This window comes from Colias croceus, chromosome 26, assembly GCF_905220415.1.
Source record: "Colias croceus chromosome 26, ilColCroc2.1".
NCBI lineage: Eukaryota > Metazoa > Arthropoda > Insecta > Lepidoptera > Pieridae > Colias > Colias croceus.
The window spans coordinates 3,821,900-3,842,999 of NC_059562.1; the positions used below are offsets into that span (position 1 = coordinate 3,821,900).

The 21,100-nt window shown below is 34.4% G+C and overlaps 2 protein-coding genes across 6 annotated transcripts; one reads left to right on the forward strand and one right to left on the reverse strand.

Moving 5' to 3' along the window:
• Positions 1-199: 199 nt before the first annotated feature.
• On the reverse strand, positions 200-20,771 carry LOC123703560. Of its 5 annotated transcripts, none has more exons than XM_045651629.1 (17): positions 20,419-20,771; positions 12,392-12,508; positions 11,476-11,550; positions 9,439-9,552; positions 7,797-7,946; positions 7,338-7,433; positions 6,374-6,563; positions 5,727-5,840; positions 5,420-5,461; positions 5,151-5,220; positions 4,331-4,491; positions 3,451-4,173; positions 2,690-3,282; positions 2,236-2,399; positions 1,546-1,695; positions 1,166-1,257; positions 200-976 (listed from the first exon to the last, which is right to left on the reverse strand). In XM_045651629.1, the coding sequence occupies exons 2-17, from the start codon at positions 12,422-12,424 to the stop codon at positions 657-659; spliced, it is 3,087 nt and encodes a 1,028-aa protein (XP_045507585.1). In that variant the 5' UTR covers positions 12,425-12,508; positions 20,419-20,771; the 3' UTR covers positions 200-656. The 5 variants fall into 5 exon arrangements, with proteins under 5 accessions (XP_045507585.1, XP_045507586.1, XP_045507584.1 ...); XM_045651630.1 differs by having other exon boundaries at positions 1,546-1,698; positions 7,347-7,433; positions 20,419-20,769; XM_045651628.1 differs by having other exon boundaries at positions 1,546-1,698; positions 20,419-20,769.
• LOC123703562 lies at positions 13,216-17,846 on the forward strand. Its single transcript, XM_045651633.1, has 2 exons — positions 13,216-13,369; positions 15,978-17,846. Exons 1-2 carry the CDS (start codon positions 13,353-13,355, stop codon positions 17,698-17,700), a joined length of 1,740 nt encoding a protein of 579 aa, XP_045507589.1. The 5' UTR covers positions 13,216-13,352; the 3' UTR covers positions 17,701-17,846.
• Positions 20,772-21,100: the final 329 nt, after the last annotated feature.

Consider the following 21,100-nt stretch of genomic DNA (forward strand, 5'->3'; position numbering starts at 1 on the left):
TGCTTTCAAATAATATTATCGAGTTCATCGAGTATTTAGTATTTAGTAGTTGTTGAGTTTCGGCAATACTTACCATGCAAAAAATATCCTCAGACCACAAATTAATTACTGTTAGTAAATATATATATTTGAATATTTACAAAAAATAGACATGCATATGCACAGTTGTTTGGATAAGGTGTCGCATTAAAAGAGCGAATGATAATTCTTTAAATTTAATAATTTTTATCATGAATAATGGCTCAATAAGGTACAAATTCAACCGAGTTGGCATCTCATTTAATATAGAAAAAAATAATTTCAAGTAACACGTAGACGATCCTAGCGCAATATATAATATATTAACAAATATACATATATCATCAGTCGCGAAACGAAAAGACTCAGAGAGGGAAGCGACAGCGAGCCGAGACCGAGACAATAGTAAAGAAAAAAAAAATTCATGATAATATAATAAAATATAAATCAAACTTTTTTTAAATAAAACAAATAGGTTAATTTATTTTACAAATTCCTTTGTTATCATATTTCTCTCGTTAAAATATGCTCTCTTAATACAAAGATTTATCGATCACATCACCAACGGAAAGAGGCTAGGTATAAGAAAATATAATATCCAGTGTCGGGAGCGGGGGGGAGGGGTTCGGATTGCACGTTTACTTGGCGTCGATGCACTCGGCGGGGTGCTGGGAGGTCTTCGGGGGGGCGAAGCCGGGGGGCAGGGGCATGTTGTAGGCGACGCCCCAGGGCTTCTGCGCGGCGGGCCAGGGCGCGGGCTGCTGGTGGGCGTGGGCGTGGGCGTGGGTATGTGAGTGCAGCTTGACGCCGTTGGGCTGCACGGCCAGCTGGTTGAAGCGCGCGAACAGCTCGTGCTGGCTCAGCGCGCCCTGCGCCTTGCCGAAGTTCACCGACGTCGACATGATCGCCGGGTCCATCTGCGTCCAGTCTGAGAACATCGCATTGCTATTGGTGAAACCTGCGGATCGGTACCGTCAATTATTTGCATCTATTCACTCGTGGATCCGAGTAAATATTCAAATAATATATTGTGAACGGTGAACAGAAAGTGACACAAAAAATTTGGAAATTTTAATCACATACAATAGCAATCATACTGAATGCCTTCAAGAATAATTTATATATCAGTTTTTAATACAATTGATACCTTGTTGTTGTGGTTGTTGTCTGCCGTAAACGCTCAAGTGACTGAAGCCGGGTGGGGGCAGGCGGGTGCGTCTGACACGGTCCATATTGTCTCTGTAAACGAAAAAATTTAATAATAAGTAAGTTGTAACACGTATTTTTTAAACATTGATCTTTTATCGTGTTGTGTACAGGATGATTTCGAAACATTTTCCGGTAAAAAGTGATAAACACTAATTGTAAAAAAAATTGGTATAAATTTGGCGTGCTTCAGGCGCGTTGAGAGTAAAATTTCTAGGTCATGGCAATACTGTCACGTCATGGAATAAGATTTTGGTAAAAGAAGTTTCACTTCTGAAACGTGTGCTCGGCACACACGCTCTTTTTTATGCGTTAACTCACCCGCTAGAGATGTTGCTGAGCATCATCTCCGTCTCCATCATCTCTGCCAAGGCCTTCTGCGTCTCCTTGAAGGGATCGAAGTCGAGATCATCGTCCCCGTCGCCCGCCGCTCGCCCGCCCGAGTTGTCTGATGCGCGGTAGTTGCTCATTCTGCTGTATATATCATTCATATTATATCATTAATACATATTTATTACTAAGTTTCCGCGTATTCATAGATAACGCATAGTTCCCGTTCCTGTGGAATTTCTGGGATAAAAAGTAGCCTATATCTTATCATGGTCTTCAGCTACCAACATAGCAAATTTCATATCGATTCAGGAGTTTTTTCGTGAATGAGTAACAAATATACAAACTTTCGCGATTAAATTAAGTAGGATTAATAGGGAAAAAGAGTGTGTGTACTTATGTACACGCGTTAGAAGTTATACTTCTTTGGCCTATGGAATAAAAAATACTAGAATATACAACTTGATCATAGTTATCAATTTTCATACCACCTAGAACTAACTTCATGCTGTTAAATTTAGGTGTCGGTGTGCGCGCGCATCGTAAAAATTCACTCTCATCATTTTTCTCCATCGCGCAAAGAAGTATAACTTCAAAAAACGTCGTTTGAAACGAAAAAGCTGGTGATCTTTTCTTAAAATTTACTCAACGATTAATGAAACATAAACATCGTGTGCCCACCTCTTGTGCTCCATCTCGAGGCGCTCCGCACTGAGCATGTTGTGCGGGTAGCGCGGGCGCTCCGCCCCCGAGCCTGCGCCCCCGGCCACCAGCCGCATCTGCTGCGCCTTGTGGAAGTCCGTGAAGAACTTGTCCATCGTGTCCGCTTGATATCGACCCTCGCTCTGAAATGTGTCAAACCTCATTAACTCGAGTCAAAACAGAAGAATAAAAATGTTAAAATTTTTTCGTGTTCAATTGTTTTTAAATCACTTTGGATTAGAAATAAAAAATAAAATACGACAAGGAGTAAAGTATAAAACGTTATAAAACAGCTAGAGATAATTATTGTAAAAACATTAGAATAAAACTCATTATTAGCACAATACTTTCATATGGTCATAATTAAAAACTACTTCACTCTAAACAATTTTCTATAAAAAAAAGTTAATGTGTTATTAAGAAATATACTCACAACACTCTGTGGCGAATCGAATCCGTTTACAAGTCCACTCTGTTGCATATGTTGCTGATTCTGCATCTGCATCTGTTGATTGTGTAGCATGAAGCCGCCTATTGTGTTGCCCATTGCATTTGTCCCCATTGAATTTACGCCTAATGTGTTCGCTCCCATAGAATTCGCGGCTAATGTGTTCACACCCATAGAATTTGTTCCTAACGTATTCGCCCCCATGGAATTTGCACCTAACGTACTTGCCCCTAACGAATTTGCCCCCATTGTATTCGCACCTAAAGAACTTGCCCCGAGTGTATTTGCGCCTAACGAATTTGCCCCGAGTGTGTTTGCGCCTAACGAGCTTGTACCTAGTGTGTTTCCGCCTAACGAATTGACGCCTAGAGTATTCACTCCCAACGAATTTGCCCCCAACGCGTTAGCCGACATAGAATTACCACCTAGCGAGTTAACTGACAACGTGTTTGATAAATTCATAGATAGGGAGTTAGCTAATGTGTTCGCCGTGTTGCCGAGGGAATTTGTTACTAAAGAATTGTCTACTCTCATTCCGAACGGTGGAAGCATATTGGGGTTTGGATGATAATTAGCACCTGAAAAAGACATTTTCTTTGTAAAATGTTTGTCATTTTGTAAATGCCATTAGAAAGCGTTTGTCACATTTTTTCTGAATATTTATCATACATACTAGATATATTAAAATATTGTTTTTTTTTATATTTTCTTTTGTAAGCCATAGTTCAAAACTGCACAATACGTACCTAATAATTCACTAGCCGACTCCATTCCTATACTAGACGAAGGCATATAATGTTTGAGGTCCACCATAACGTTGTGCTGGCGGGCCAGCAGCTCGTTCTGCCGCAACAGCATGCTGCGGTTGCGTTCCCGCATCAACAATTCCTTCTGGTCCATGAGACCTTGGCTAATTTGACTAATCTGTCTATCGTTGGCTAGATAGCCCATAGTATCCCTGTCTAATAACCCGTAGCCGTTCATGAGCGGGGCCTTGCTGTGCATCCCGTTGTCCACGAGCCCCGCGAGCATCTCCCTGTGCCTCTGCATCATTAATACTTCATTGTTGGCGTCGTTCAGCAGGTTGTGTGTGTCGTCCTCGAGCAAACTGTGATCGCTGTTATCTAGTAAATCGTGGTTCTCCAGGAGGCTGTGTCTATCTGATTCTAATTCGTCCAACTCGTTCGTTAAGAATTGCGTGTCATTCTCGAAAACGGACGTGTGCGTTTCCGTGTCCGTCTTCTCTGTGGCCGAACTGGATTCGCTGCTTTCGTTGCTAATACTATTCTTTGTTTTCGATTTGTCCGATTTACTCTTCTTCGCCTGTCCGTTTGTATTGCTATTGCTGTCTTTATTGCTTCTATTGCTTTTTTCCGTTTGATTATTATCTTTGCCGTTTTTGATCTGTGATTGCTGATTGTGTAGTGTTGGACTGGACGATTCTGATGTGCCGTTTTCTTGTGACTTTGCTGTGGAAAGATAGAAAAATCTATTTAAATGTGTGTCGGTATCTCAGTTACTAGATGTTTCAGTTGTTGTCGACAAATAAAAAGAAAATAAACTAATTCAACATTTTTGGTCATTACTTATCGAAATTAATTTTTATAAAAATGAATATAATCTTACCCGTAGACTGTTGTGGTTTGGGACTGAGTTGTTTTCTCGCGGGACTATCGGAAGGTGGCGACGAGCCGAGGCTGGGCCACGCCTCTTTGCCATTGCCACTATTGCCATTACTGCCATTGCTACCGTTGCCAACATTACTACCATTTGTGTCCTTTTTCGATCTAAAACAGCGCACATTTTTAAACCCTATGTATTAAGTCATAAGAGCGAATTTAAGTTGTCAATGACGTTTGTTTGTAGGTTTTTTCAGTAAGTATTTATCCAAATATCAATCAATTGTATAACTAATAGGTGATTAATATCAACAGAGTAATAAAAATATATCTTAGATTTACATAAATATTCCTTGTTGTAAGTGCATAAGTATGTAGTGTTTCATATTATAAGAATAGTTTCTTTTTTGGCAACAGTTCTGTTGTTTAGAAGGAATTGCTTAAAACAACCATAACTCTGATCGAATCGTAATGTAAACAATGTTGTGTGTTTGTGGTTTATGAAACCACGGCAAAAGTGAAACTTTTTTTCACACTATAAACTAAAAATTATCGTATTTGTACGATAATTATCGTACGTATCGTGCGTCACGCGACATGCGCTACACAGACCAAAAAGTTTGAGACGATGTAATAAAAGTTTCACTTTAAAAATTAAAATTTTATCATATCTAAGTTTTCAAACAATATCAGTACATCTTTAATAATATGTTAGACTTCAAGTATAATTTTTATGAGAAATTTGAAAATATACCCTCAAGTATTTTAAAAGAGATGGCCACATATCACGGGCTTTTTTATATTTGATGCATGTGAACAATACTCACTTAGATGTACTGACTGAATTAATTTGAGACGATGTGACCACTGTTGTTGGTATAAAGTTCGATTGATTACCTGAAAGAACACGAAATATTAAAATTTCAAGTATTAAAACTATTTATACGAATTATTCATAATATTTTAACGCTTATTTACAATATATGTATGTAGAAAATAGAAATGGAAAATGTAATTACCATATTTCCGTGTATTGTTACATCTATGATTATTTTGAACAAAATTAAATATATATAGAAACAAGATAAGTACTCACCATCTTTTGTACTGCCTTTATCTGCATTCGTACTAGAATTACCTGCAATTTTAAAACATTGTGTTATTACAATATGTTCATTTATATTGTTCCTACTATAATATTATAAATGCGAAAGTTTGTGAGGATTGATGTATGTGTATGTGTTTGTATGTATGTTTGTTACTCTTTCGCGCAAATACTACTGAACCGATTACAATGAAATTTAGCACACATATTTTATCCCGGAAATCCCACAAGAACTCTGCGGGTTTTTCTTTGAAAACGCAGACGAAGCCGCGGGCGGAAAGCGAGTTAAGTATAGTACCTAGTTGCTTGTCGTCTGGCTTGGCGGCGAGCAGCTGCTGGTGCAGGCGCCGCTCGTACACCTGGTGCAGCCCCGCGTGCATCTCCTCCTTCGTGAACGACGCCTTCGGATCACCTGCGTGTATTACCAAACTTTACATTTAATGGGAAAACAACAATATGTTAGTGTAAAACTACAATATGCTATGGTAGTTGCAAAATCTTGTTTCATTTTTCATAGAAAATTAATAAGATTGGAAAAAGTCCGTAGTTTAAAACACTCATAATATGTACATTGAAATAAAATGTAAATTTATCAAGTTAAAATGTGTACTTTTGTTTGTTCTTGGTGCACTATTGACACTTAAATTTCAGATGATCATCTTCCACGATCTTTCACGTCACGTCACGTAACACAACGTCACGTATCGTCACGCCATGTCACGTAACGTCACGCCACGTCACGTAACATCACGTCACATCACGCAACGACCCGTCACGCGAAATCACACAACGTAACGTCACGTAACGCAACGCAACGTCAACCCACGTCACGTCACGTCACGCAACGTCACTTCACGTAACGTAACGTCATGTCACGTCACGTAACGTCACGTCATGCAACGTCACGCCACGTCAGTCCACGTAACATCGCGTCCCGGCACTCACCCAGCTCGTGCAGGTACATGCAGTCGGGCTTCGGGCACGGCTGGTTCTTCATGAAGTTCGCGCAGTACTTGGTGGTGCCGAGCGAGCCCTTCAGCACGCGGCCGTCGAGCGTCACGTTGTTGACGCCCTGTATCGCGCGCAGGGCGTCCGCCGGCGACACGTACGTCACGTACGCGGACGCGGACGGGCTCTGTGTAACAACGATAAAGAACACGTTTAGTTATCCATTATTGTACATTAAGGGCTCATTTTTCAATGCTCGGTTAAAAAAAAGAGCGAGCACACGTGTCAGAAGTTAGAAGGCACGAGATCGTCGCCTTACTCCATGACGTGACGGTATTGCCATGACGCGAACTTGAAATTTTACTCTCAACGCGCCTAAAGATGTTTTACTTCAAAAATTTCATCAAACATATTTTAGAGATGTATCAAAGATATTAAACAACCTTTACAAAGAAGTATCCGTGTTCGAATTGTCGGTCAAAATGCCAAAACATTTTTATTGAATATTCATTCAGTTGCCAATTGCCATTTTAAGCAACGGTATATTAATATTAAGCAAGCATTGAAAAATGGGCCCTTAGTATAGTAAAAATGTATGACTTATAAATTGTACTTAAAAATTTCATTTAGTGCAATGTACAACCTTTGTATCAGCAAAAAACCTTGTGTTGTTGATGTTGTATAACTACATTCAAACCAATTGTGCATTGGATTTAAAATAGTTAGCAATGTCTTCTAAATGGCATTTAAAAAGTGCATTTAATTTGTTCAATGCACAACCTTTATCAGCAAAAAACCTTGTGTTGAAGATGATGGATAACTATATTTTGCAACTAATGAAACCACTCAAGTATATCTTACGCTAACGGTAGCAAAAATTAAAGCCTTTTTTATTGAATTTTAAGCAAATAAAACTCTTAATCTAACTTATATAATAAAAAATAATAAACAAAGTCCATACAGTGTGTACCTGTGACCCCGCATACGCTGGACTCTGATTTATGACTACTTTGTGAATTTTTCCGTATTTGCCAAAGTACTCTTGCCGTTTGAGAATCTGAAATAAAAATTAAAATATTTTAAACATAGTATTTGTGGCGTCTTTACATAAATTACTGCATTGTAACAAGGTGAATTTTGTTTAACCATGGGGGCAAAACCACGGGTTAAAAAAAGTTTAGCTTCACCACGTGGTCGCAACCACGGGTTACAACAATCGATGAGTTGATTATCACTATTGGCTATATAATCTATACATGAATGCGATAGTATATAAGCACCACATTTAACACCAGAGCGGAGAGTTATATATATTTATGTATCGGTGGTAAATGTTAAAAAATGTTATGACGATTCAAAATAAGAAGTCTTATTCAATAAATAAATAAATATCTATAAGGTTAGGTATAGTCTGGCCTACCTCGGGGTCCGCGAGCCGCACGGGCAGGCCGACCACGAACACGAGGTTGTTCTGCACGACGCGCACGTTGGCGAGCGCGCGCCGCGACTCCAGCGTCTTGTTGCGGCGCTTCTGCTCGCGCGCCTTCTTCTCCGTCTTTATTGCGGCTACCTGCGCACACATTCGACGTTTAATAATATTTATTTATTAACCGACTTCAAAAAAAAGGAGGAGGTTATCAATTCGGCTGGTATGTTTTTTTTTTATGTATGTACACCGATTATTCCGAGGTTTCTGAACCGATTTAGGTGATTCTTTTTTTGTTCGATGCGGGATAGTGTCGAATTGGTCCCATAAAAATTTTATTCGGATAGGCCCCGTAGTTTTTATTTTATGAGCATTTTTGTCTGTATTTGTAAATGTTGCAAGTGCAAGTTTGAAGTCGGTTGTTTTTAACGCAGTTATCACTTTTTTTATTAAGCTATTGCATAGCTTCTGTCGCGGGCCTTGAGCGCGGGGAACGAATCGAGAAATTCCGTAATGAAAAAACTTAACGCTCCCCACTCCGACGGGCGGAGGTGTGGCTTGAAGGCATAGCATGCAATAGCTTTACCGCGGCAGTCCCCGAGTGCCACACGTCGTTTTTATTTGGAGAACACACAGGTACAATTATTATAAACATAATAATATTATAGCAGTATTGTAACATTAGGTTATTAAATCTAAATTGCACCCTCAACGTCTCACTGTGAGCATATTAAATACATAAATAACACAACAAATCAGAATCTACGGCAAACAGTTATCTTAACAACTTCAAATAATTATTTTATTAGTTTAAACAATTATGCTGACTGACCAGTTGGCTTGGTGGTGACCCTGCCTTCCAAGCCAGAGGTCGTGGGTTCGATTCCTACCAAGGGCAAATATTTGTATGATGAAAATCGATGTTTGCTCCGTGTCTGGGTGTTAATTATCTATATAAGTATTTATTTATAATTGTTTTATATAATCTACAGTTCAATTTGTCCTCAAAATATTGTGTATTATGTGCCCAATGCACTATAATTACCAATTTGCCAGATAGGCGTCTGGCAATCTGAGAAGGAGGTTCAAAAATTGTCAACAATTGTCCACGACGCGTGGTATAAAACATACATTGAAATTTACACGTTATCTCGAGCCAGTAATGTTCAAAGTCAATTGTATTATTTAAAACTGTCTAATTTTGAGCGTGATTTTAAGATATTGTCATAGTGTAAATTAATAATGGTGGTATTCTAATAATTCGTTTAAGTTATTTGCTATGTGTTTGTTATGTCAACAACAAATCGTATCGGAAGTTTTAACAATCAGTACATTTATTACGTATAGTTTAACATTATTTACAACACATTGTTTAAATCCCCATAAAATAGACATAATTATATATTATCTATACTTAATATTATTCATATTATAAAGCTGAAGAGTTTGTTTGTTTTAACGCACTAATCACAAGAACTACTGGTCCGATTTGAAAAATTATTTAGTTAGATGGCCCATTTATCGAGGAAGGCTATAGGCTATATATCATCTCACTAAGACCAACAGAAGCGGAGCACTGCGGGTAAAACCGCGGAGCACAGCTAGTTACATATATATAAATAGACATATATATTACCTGCTCTTGACTGAGTGGTGTGAAGTCTGCAGGGTTCTCCGGGTAGGCCTTCCGACACGCGGGACACAGGCCGTTCTCTCCCTCCCTGATTCGATTCCAGCAAAACCGACATATCTGTCGAATAAAAAATGGCAATTATTACAAATATATTTTTATAATACACAAACAATCACGATTCTTAATGCTTACAATGTTCATATAGAACAAAATATAGAAATTAAAATAGAAATAGATTTATATCGATGTATATTAATAAAATGATACATTTATAGTTTGTACCTTGTTGAACACGATTAATTATAACACGATGTAATTGGTAAAATATCGATGATTAAAAATGCATACATTGAAATAGGTGAATATCTATAAAAAATATAACTATGTCGGTTATGCAATTTTGTATAAAATAAATCTCTTCAATAAACTGCGATTACTTTTTGTATGTTTATAAAAATACTGTTGTTATTTTACAAACGAGAAAATGCAAATATAATAAGTCTTGACGCAATAATTGCCTTTTTATCTTAAACTTAAAATGGCGCAATCTTAACGGAAATTATAAGTAAAACTAATCCGTTCTTAGCAAGAAAAATATATTTCAATGAGCGCACATATATTCCGCTCGTCTTAATTTATTAACAGAGTAACACAATAATGTATTTTACAATAGACTTGCCGACCCCAGAATCATTGTTCAATCAACGACATCATTATCAAATAGGAGGATTAAAAATAGTTTATGACCTATTAATTACCAGTATCTCATAAGTTAATATGAAAAAAAAAATCTATTTATTACCTCAAATTACAGTCAATACTAGAAAACGTAAATGTATTGTTATTTATTTATTTATTTTACACTTAATTAATTGTACAAATAGGAAACCTTAGAATCATGGTAGATCTAAAATATATGTCAAGCATGCTTTATTTATTTTTCAACAATTTTAACGTACCGCGATAAAGATAATAAATATTACAATACAGTCACACGGAAATATTATAAGTATAATAATATTATTGTGACGACGTCATACACGTAAATTCAAGTTATCTTGATAAACTTATCAATATGTCTTCAATTGATTCAAACGACATTTTGCACTGAGTTTACATTGCAATTAAAATTGATAAACTTAAAATAATTGAATTGATAATTTTAAATGTAAGTATGTTGCATGAGATAAATACCTACTTACTTTTAACTTTAAGATATTCAAAATCTAATATGTCCTACTTATTACCTCTATTTTAAAAATAGAAGTACATATATTCAAATCTCATATCATAGTCTTAGAAGGTAATTTAGAAATTCGATATAATAAGTAAAATTTAATAAATATCAAAACCTAAGTTATGTCTATAATTCATAGAGTATTAGATGAATAATTAATGCAAAATGCAAATAACCATGCAATGGATTTACTATAAAATGTTACTTGAGTTATTTCCATATTACAACTTTATTACTTGCAACTTTATTGATCCCAATTACTATCCTCCATACATAAATGATATTTATTCAGTTGTGAATTTTTTACACACAATTTTGTTTATGTTATTTGTTGTATTATTATGAGTTCATTGAACTAATGATGCACTGTACTTTTTATATAGTTTTGTTAAAGACCACTCTCATAAATTAATTATTATTAAATGCAGTCAATGTCACTAAATTACAAATGAATAAAATACAATACATTAAGCCGAGTTTACAAGTAACACTTGACTTCTTATTGCTTGCACTATATCTATATAAGCCGTATATGCACCATACACTAAGCACTATGTAACGAACCTAAACATACTATTTAAAAAAAACTTGAGCGATGTCAAGGACAACACAACAACAAGACATCCGGATGGAACAAAGTGTTAAGATAGAGAGAGACAGACAGAGAACCACGTGCACGGCTTACAACTCTAGCAAAAAGTGTCGTTACAAATTTTCATAAGAATTTTTCTGTCTTTCACAGCGATAAGGAACTTCGTTCCAAAAACTTAACTAAAAATTTGTGTTATTTTTCATATACATACTTGATATCCACATGTGCAAGGATAGAAGTGGAGATCGTCCACCTCCAAGGGTTCCATACACAGGGGACATTCCACCTGCAAAATAGAAGAAATTTTTAACACTACATTTTTTTTAATCCTATCTGTATAAAAAAAAATATTGTCGTTAGGGAAGCGCTTGGCCACAATCTCGCCTGATGTTAAGCTGAGATGTATTCTAAGATGGAACACGCTTTCCTAGAGGGTTGTTCACTCTACGCTTGAAGACCCCCATATTGTGGGTAGACACAGATTTAATAATTTTTATGAATACTTATCACTAAAACTTAGATTATCTCCTAAAAGTTGAAAATGAGTCATAAAAATCTGTCATGATATTAACATGTTTATGCAAATAAATAAATGTTATGTAAATATAAACAATGGAACGTATTTGACCTACATAAATCTATTCACTCTTACTAGTACTGATATAATTTTGTTGAGTAGAAGATACCAGAAGGTATACACTTGTTTTTGAAATGAAGAAATCTCTATATATAAAAATGAGTCCCTATTTCCCTTGGTCACGGCATCACGCGTGAACGGGTGGACTGCTAGTGGTTTATAAAGGAAAGCCACAAACAAAATTTCTTAGTCATCTATACTAATATTATAAAGAGGAAAGGTATGTTATGGTTTTCACAAATAAACTACTGGACCGATTTTGATGAAATTTGGCACAGACAATCTTTAGACCCTGAGAAAGAACATAGGCTACCTTTTATTGCGAAATATGTACCACGGGCGAAGCCGTGGCGGACCGCTAGTCTTTTATAAAGAAAGAAAGAAAGCATTTTGTAGGATTGAATCATATTAATATTACCAACTCTCTTTACTCATGAAAATGCTTTATAATTCAACAAAAATAACTAATATTAATAATATGGTTTGTTACCTGTTCTTCGCCACTCTGGTTCAAAACTGACATCCTAGTCCCAACAGCCTATTGTTATGTACTTCACAGCAAATACAAACAAACGCCAGCCAAAACGTAATATTGCACCACCAACGTCTGTAAACAAAATAATATTATTATTCAAAACAGAAACTCACAGTAAGATATCATCTTTAATAATTGTCCATAGGCTATTTTTTAACAGTATAATTATTATAATAATGTTTTCGTATTTCAGGGGTAAAAGAAATAAGACAATTGTCTGTCTACACTAATATTATAAAGAGGAAAGATTTGATTGTTTGTTTGAATTGAACAGGCTCCGAAACTAATAGACCGAATTAAAAAAATATTTTACTATTAGAATTATCCCTGATTTTGTTTTTATCCCGAGTCAACCGGCAGAGCCGAGAAGACTGACTAGTCAGTTATATTGTTATGATTTGGTTAGTCTTGTACAATTTGACAAACATTAATTTGGGTATAATATTTATCTATATACCTAGTTATGTCGGGGCAACCCGCAGTACATGCATGTGATATCGTATTTGTTAACGCAGCATAACTACGGCCACCCTGCATCGCCTTAATGCATTTTGTATAATTCTTAGAACATAGATTGCAGCGTTGCATTTTTGTTTAACGATAAGTTTATAGTTTAAGTTTTCATTCTGGATGTAGAGAGCACATATTAAAGACGTTTAAATTAAATCTTGTCTTTTTAAAAAACGTCCTTCGGTCCGTCGAAATTTGAGTGGCGCAGCCGGTAGGATACTCGAAAATATCCTGCTGCCGAGCTAACACTATAGCCGAAAGGATCTGTGATAGTGCGGTGCTTGTACGAGTATCCTCGAACCAAATAAATAATTCTCCCGCGACGCGTACGCGTAAAACTCAATCGCTGAAGTGAAACGCGTACTGTGACCTCAAGGACGAGCATCCAGGATCATAAGTGAAGGACATGGGAGCGAGCAGTCTGTGAGTAAACCTCTTCACTCCTGTTTTTCACATTCCCTGTTTTCACGAAATCCCCGACCCAAAATAGTCGGCCTAATCATTACGATTATTTGATTTTGTTCGTTGCAATTATCGTGATAATTCGTAATTTTTAGTGTTTAATTTTAAGTGTTAGTTATTAGTAAAAAATAGTGTTATCTTTATTATATTTAGAGTTTTAATCGCTAAAACTTTATCTTTATTACATTTAGAGTTTTAATCGCTAAAACTAACTAAAAGAACCAAAATGGAAGAGATTAAACTCATACCAAGAGAAATACTATGTATCATCCCCAAATTTGATGGAGATGAAAAACTGTTAAACCTATTTATCAATAAAAGCGAATACATTATAAGATCATTCCAAGATGCGAACAATAACGCACAAAACTTATATGTATATCATGCCATAACGAGTAGGCTTATCGGTAAGGCAGCTTCACTGCTTAGTGATTACCAAAATATAACTTCATGGACTGAATTAAAGGAAATACTTACCCAACATTTCGGAGACCCGCGATCGGAAGAATGTATCGCACTAGAGTTAGAAGGGTTAAAAATAAAACAAGGTGAAAGTTACATACAGTTTTGCCACAGAATACAAAATATTAAAAGTTCCCTATTTTCAAAAGTAAACCGCTTCACGGATGAAGGAGTTAAAGCCGCGAAGATGATCATATACAATAATACTGCGTTAAATGTTTTTCTGTACAACCTCCCGGAGGACATGATCCGGATTGTTAGATTAAGGGGTTGTACAAACTTAGAAAATGCACTTAGCGTAGTTACAGAAGAAGTAAATTTTATACAACAATATAACGCAAAGATTAGTAAGCCAAAACCTATAACTCAAAACGCTTTCCAAAATTCATTAAAACCTAATTTCAGTACGATGCCTTTAAATCAAAACTTTAAATACGGCAGTCCTCAACAGCCAATTGGTTATAGACCGAATTTCGCTCAACAACCTCGACCAAATTTAATGCAACCACCTCGACCAAATTTTATTCAACAGTTAAGGCAAACACCACAAGCCCAAGGCTATAAATTTGGCACACAATCTAATAATAACCACCAATTGCGACCTTTTCAAAATTCCGGTTATAAATTTGGAATCCCAAATCAACAAACAGACCAACCTCGTTTTAAATTTGGCATACAACATGCCCAGGCACCGAACCCCGGCTTAAATAGCGATGTATCAATGCGCACGGCACCTATAAGGCACAACGAAACTCATAATCTATATTACTGCGATGAACCAAATTATGAAAATTACGATAACTCAACTTTAAATTATAAAGAAGACGCCGCGAACGAGTTATACGATTCTACCGATCCGGAAGTAACTGAAAGCAATTTTAATGAAAATAACGAATTTCCTGTTACCGGCCTCCGACGAGACAGTGAAATAATTAATTTAAATTATTGTGACAGCATCTTAAAATTACCACATATTATAGTTCCCGAAATAAAAGCAAAGTTTCTCATAGATACAGGAAGCAGTCGTTCCTTTATAAGCCCGGCCAAAGCAGAAGAATATTTTAGAGACCATAAACAGTATGAACAATTTACAGTTGTTAGTACACATGCGCAAAGCACTCATGATGAGGTTATAGTAATTCCGTTATTAAAAACTTTTAGAAGCTCACTTTCCCACAAATTTTATGTATACAATGTAGACAGTAAGTATGATGGATTAATCGGATCTGATTTACTTAAGAACCTAGATGCAAATATCGATATGAAACACCAAGTTTTAGAAACATTTAACGCCAAAATACCGATTATTTATAACCCTCCGTTAAAAATCACCTTAGAGCCTCGATCAGAAACTAGAGTATCAATTCCAACTAACTTTCAGAACGGTGACTCTACATTAGATTTTCAGACTTTTCGTGAAAGCGTTCGTATGCCAGCAGCAATAGTTGACGTGTCAATGAAAGTTAATGTAGATAAAAAGGAGCGAAATCTTCAAAAACACTTAACCGATGCAACAGACGAAATAGTAAAAGTTAGTAACAATCAGGCTGGAACATGTGACCCGCGACCCCTGACGCCGAATACAATTTCGTCTGATTCAGACCGAACAGTGCCTATTACTAAAAATAATTGCCCGAGATCCCCATATTCGATTCCGTCACTCGATAGTAGTATAATAACCGCGGAAAGCAGCACCTTGACCGCGTCTAGCAATAATAGCGAAAATACAGATACGGTTCGCTCAGCTCGCGATCTTGATACGGAAGGCATACTGATTCTAGATGAAGCTGTAGATTTTAATAAAATATTAACTCAACAATTTGTAAAAGATCACCACAAACGTACAACATTTTTATACAAATATCTTACAGACAAAATTATTCATAAGACACAGGTTATTAAGGATAAGCATGGCGGTGAAAATGATTTTAACATAGACATAGGAGATTCAGTTTACATTAAAGGAGTTAACACGAGACGTGCTATAGATAAGGCTAGGTATCAGAAAGCGATAGTCACGGGACCGATCGATAAAAATATTGTGCCAGTAACGACGCACAATCGTGAAACTAAAGTTCCCATTAAAAACGTTAAGCGTCCTCCACAGGTTACTAATTTTGGCGATCCACGTGATCCAAAACCAGGGTCTTCAACTGCACCAGATTAAACGGAACCCCGGAATACTACCTCTCCGTGAAGGCTATGCAGTCGTCAGCAATGACACATGGAGAGTTATTAAGGTTTTAGATTTAAAGTTAATATATGACGATTTAGAATTTAATATAAATAGTTATCTATCATTTAGAAATCAGGTTCATAGTTGTATTGATGTAAAAGCGTTAGGTTCCGATTTTATTACAACAGAATTACAAACAGATTATCATATGAATTATACTATTGATAAATTTGAACAATTAATTCCGTCTTCTAGATCTAAACGTGGTTTATTAAATCCACTTGGTTCAGTTATAAAAATTATCACCGGTAACCTCGACAACGAAGATGCTATACAATTTGAAAACACTATTGAAAAATTAAAGACTAAACAAGACTCTATAATACATAAGATGACGATCGTTACTGAGATGGTGGGTTCGTTATTAAATGTAGCTGAAATATCTAATAACAATTTCATTGCAATCCAGAATAAGCTAAATGTAATTGATTCGCTTTTAAATGACACAAATTTACATCAAAGGACTAATGAAATTATACATACATATTCTGCATTCTTACATAATTTTATGTCTCTTTACGTTAGATTAAGTGAAATAGAAACTGCTGTAGCTTTTAGTAAAATTAAACTTTTACACCAATCCGTTGTAGATACTAAGGAATTATTACTTTTATTAAAAAACATTGAAACTAGCTCTAAGTTGCCATTTCCAGTAAATTTAGATAATGTTCTTAAAATTGAACAATTAATAGAAGTACAAACTTATGTAAAACAAAGTCAAATAAAATTCGTAATGACTATTCCATTAATTACTGACGACATTTATTCATATTTTAAAATAATACCTTTACCTATATTTAACGAAGAAAAAGGTCAGACTTCCCTTATCCTACCCAAATACCCATATGTCCTTGTGAAGGGGTTGAAAACCATGCCACTTTCACAACCATGCAAAGAAATAGATGAAGACCGGTTCCTATGCCCGGAAATACTGACATCAACATTATATAAAGACGATTGTTTAGCTGATCTTTTGCGGCTATCTACAAATGTTTCCAGTTGTCAGCCGATTCCCATTTCCATAGATGACGTGAAAATCGACAATGTTCTGCCAAATAGATGGATACTATACGTAAATGTGGAAACAGTACTTACCAAGGTCTGTGAAAACGAGGTAACCCAAGAATTCCTTCATGGTACCTATTTATTGACGTTAGACGAGACTGGCTGTTACGTGAAAATCGGAGATATAACACTAAAGAAATATGAAGTAAATGGAATTGATATTATATACCCAAGTTTACCAAAAATTATATTACCAAATTTGATGAACTTCCCGACCGACAGGAAGCCTGTTAACCTGAAGGGTGCAAATTTAACTGACATAAATATGCTTAGGCATTTAATTGAAAATAGTGAAAATAGTGAAAACCAGTTTAGTAGTACAGTGAATAGTGCCGTCGGAGTGATTAACATTATAACTTTTGTATTAATCGTAATTATAATTGTAATTGTGGTAGTAATTAAGTCTAAATTAAGAAAAATATGTATTCAAGAAAATCCTTCAGATTTTCTTGAAACTGAGGATGGAGGAGTTATGTCGGGGCAACCCGCAGTACATGCATGTGATATCGTATTTGTTAACGCAGCATAACTACGGCCACCCTGCATCGCCTTAATGCATTTTGTATAATTCTTAGAACATAGATTGCAGCGTTGCATTTTTGTTTAACGATAAGTTTATAGTTTAAGTTTTCATTCTGGATGTAGAGAGCACATATTAAAGACGTTTAAATTAAATCTTGTCTTTTTAAAAAACGTCCTTCGGTCCGTCGAAATTTGAGTACCTAGTAAATAATGTAAAGTAATTAAATTGTTTGTTTATTTAGATAGTGCCACCAATTAACCTTTAAATTAAGCATGATAAAAAACCTGCTACTTACTATACACAAATAAATAATAATTAACATTGAACTAAATAAAGTCAGATTTAAAGACACCATTTTACTAACAACATCAACTCAATAACTAGTATTAAAAATCTCTTACATAATATTCTGTCAGTTATTTTTAATTATTAAATAAATATATGACTAGCTTTAAATAGATGATGAAAACAAAACAAACTTTTATCAAGAGATTTACAAGTGTTGTAAGAACATCAGAAAATAGAAATATGCAACTAATATTGATTGTTATTGTCTTAACATTTGTTATTGTTTTAAATACAATTTTTTTTATAATGAATAAAAAAGTAGAACAAAAGTAATAGATTGGTTATACATATTACAATTTAGGACATCCTAACTTTGTAAGTAAACAAAGAGTTATATTAAGATATTGTAATAACATTATGAACTAAGATTTGTTAATGATATTTTAAATAGTACAATTTGCATCTCATTGAATATGCATATTTAAAGTACATATAATTCAATATTATTTACATTTATATACTTGGCCTATGAAGGATATAAAGGAAATCTATTGGTTTCGCATTAGGTATGGAATGTTATTTCTACTTTAATTATTTTGTTGTTCACTAGTGGTATAATATTAAATATTGTGTATTTAAATTAACAACAAGAATAAATCAAGTTGTTCAAAAATAAACCTACTAATGTATATTTTTTGATACTTTGGAATTAAACTTACTCCTATAGATGTAAAGCTTATTTAAAATAATATGTATTGTATTATCTAGAATTCTAGACCATAGAGATGTATAAACTTAACATGTTTTAAATACAAATAAAAGTTTCAACAATAACAAAGGAAATTAAAAATAAACATTTTAAAAACAAATCATTGAAAGTTTAAGTTTTGTTTTAATCTCACTGAGATGAACAGAATAAGTCATATATATTATTTATTTATTTATTTAAATTCTTTATTTAACACACACAAAAAAGATTAACACAAAAATAAAAAGAACAAAAAAGAAAATCATAACATGTTAAATAGGCGGCCTTATCGCTATAAGCGATCTCTGCCAGGCAACCTTATATATATTATTTAGTTACACACTTGTATAGCCATTCCATTTCACATAATATGATTGCAAAGTGATAGTATTTGATAATAGTCAATGTAATGCTGTATTATATAATCTCTATTCCAAATACTGGGATCATCACAAATTTACTATGCAAAAGTTACTTTTACATTCATTTTCATAAGATCAGTAATAATCTAAATAACTTGAAAGTGAAATAACTTACTATTGTCAGAATTTATTATTAAACCGTAACCTGTGTAGACACAATATAATATAAGAAAAAGATATAGTTGAAAGATAATAATTTGATTTATAAATAGTTTTTAAAAACAGTATGGATTTCTCTATTTATGTACACAACCAACCAACCCACCTGATTATTGTGGTAACTTAAACATCAACCAATTATAAATAAATTAAAAAATACACTTAATATACTTGTATATTTTGAAAGAGCTTATAATGTATTGAGGTATAGCAAATTAAACATGACTATTACATTGTGACTAATATATTTTGTATGTAAGTTTTGTTTTTAAAGCCAACAATATATATATTTTAATGTTTCTAATTTTGCATTTAGTTCGGTTATTTTATCATAAATATTATCATAAATTGCCACAATTGGCCAAACGTGAATCTATGGGGAAAGTAAATATGCATTAGTAATAACTTTGCATATTAATGAGATTAGCAGAAAAGAAATTTGAAAACATAAAATATTAATTCTATTATTTCAAAGTGTGTTAATTGACAGTTTCCTATGAATTATAACATATGTAAATCAGCTGATTTATGAAACAATTTTATCATTTATGTTGTCTTCTACAATGCTAAACAATGAAGTCTAGTGAACAAAACAAGTTTTACTCTAAGATACAAGCTGACAAGAAAGCTAACTTTACTTTTGATATTTAGCCAAAATATCTACTTTATACAATTGTTAATAGAGAGTGTTTATAATTTATTACACCTAACAGTAAATTAGTGTGATAAAAGATTGCTCTAATGACTCAACCCAGCTTTGACAAGATCACATTTTGACATTTTACAAGGGAAAAACAATTCAAGCCCCTGTTTTCTATGCGAGTCTGGAAGGTTTCCAAAGATCTTTACATTCGAGCGACATTAAAATAAAAACATATCCTAATCGGCGGACAGTTTACGTTGCATCGTAAGTACCTACTCCCGTGTTAAAGGTACGTCCGCCAGCTGCCATTCAGAATATGTGGCATAAGTCAAACTTTCATTTCGTACAAGGATGCACTATAAATAATTATAAACACTCATAACGTTGAATAACAGAACTAAACGTTTTAAAGCTTCAATTACCCACTATGATTTCACTTTTGAAGAAAATAAATCGATGTTTACCTTACGTCTCCTTTCAATGCAAATCTTTTTTCTGTTGCAGAATCAAGACTGCTAACCCTTCCGCTAATGTCGCAGATGAATCCTTTCCAATAGACCTATAATACGGTTCACGATTCAATTTTAAGAAAATTACGAAGCTGAAATAAATATAACTGCCCCGAAGATATTTTCTGCGAGTTACTATACATTTGTTTTATGAAATGGCCTAATCTTTTACAAGATTCCGTTCTGTGATTCCATAGACAATCCCTATTATTTTTAATTTCAATGAATGAGTAATTTTCCGCTTTCGTCAATAATTTTTTTTTAATATTGTTTTGTATTAAAATCGTACTCTTTAAATTAAATATTAAATCAATTAATAAATACTGTAAGAAACAAATTAAACTATTGTTACGTATTCGTACTTCGTTTTTTAGTGTTAAAGATTATAAATTTTCTCTATGGAGCTTATGACAGTTGACAGATAAATCTACTCTCGGTATTTTTTTAAATTACTCTGTGGTTCTTTCCAAATTGGCTGTGGAAATTGGTCACCAAACCAAAGTGACCAAAGTTGTAAAAATTAGTTTAATTATTTATTTAATGTATATAGTATAGTAATGTTAGTTTTTTTTAACTATTTAATTACTACTAGATGAACTCCAAAACATTATATTTTCTATAACAGTTATTATTTGCA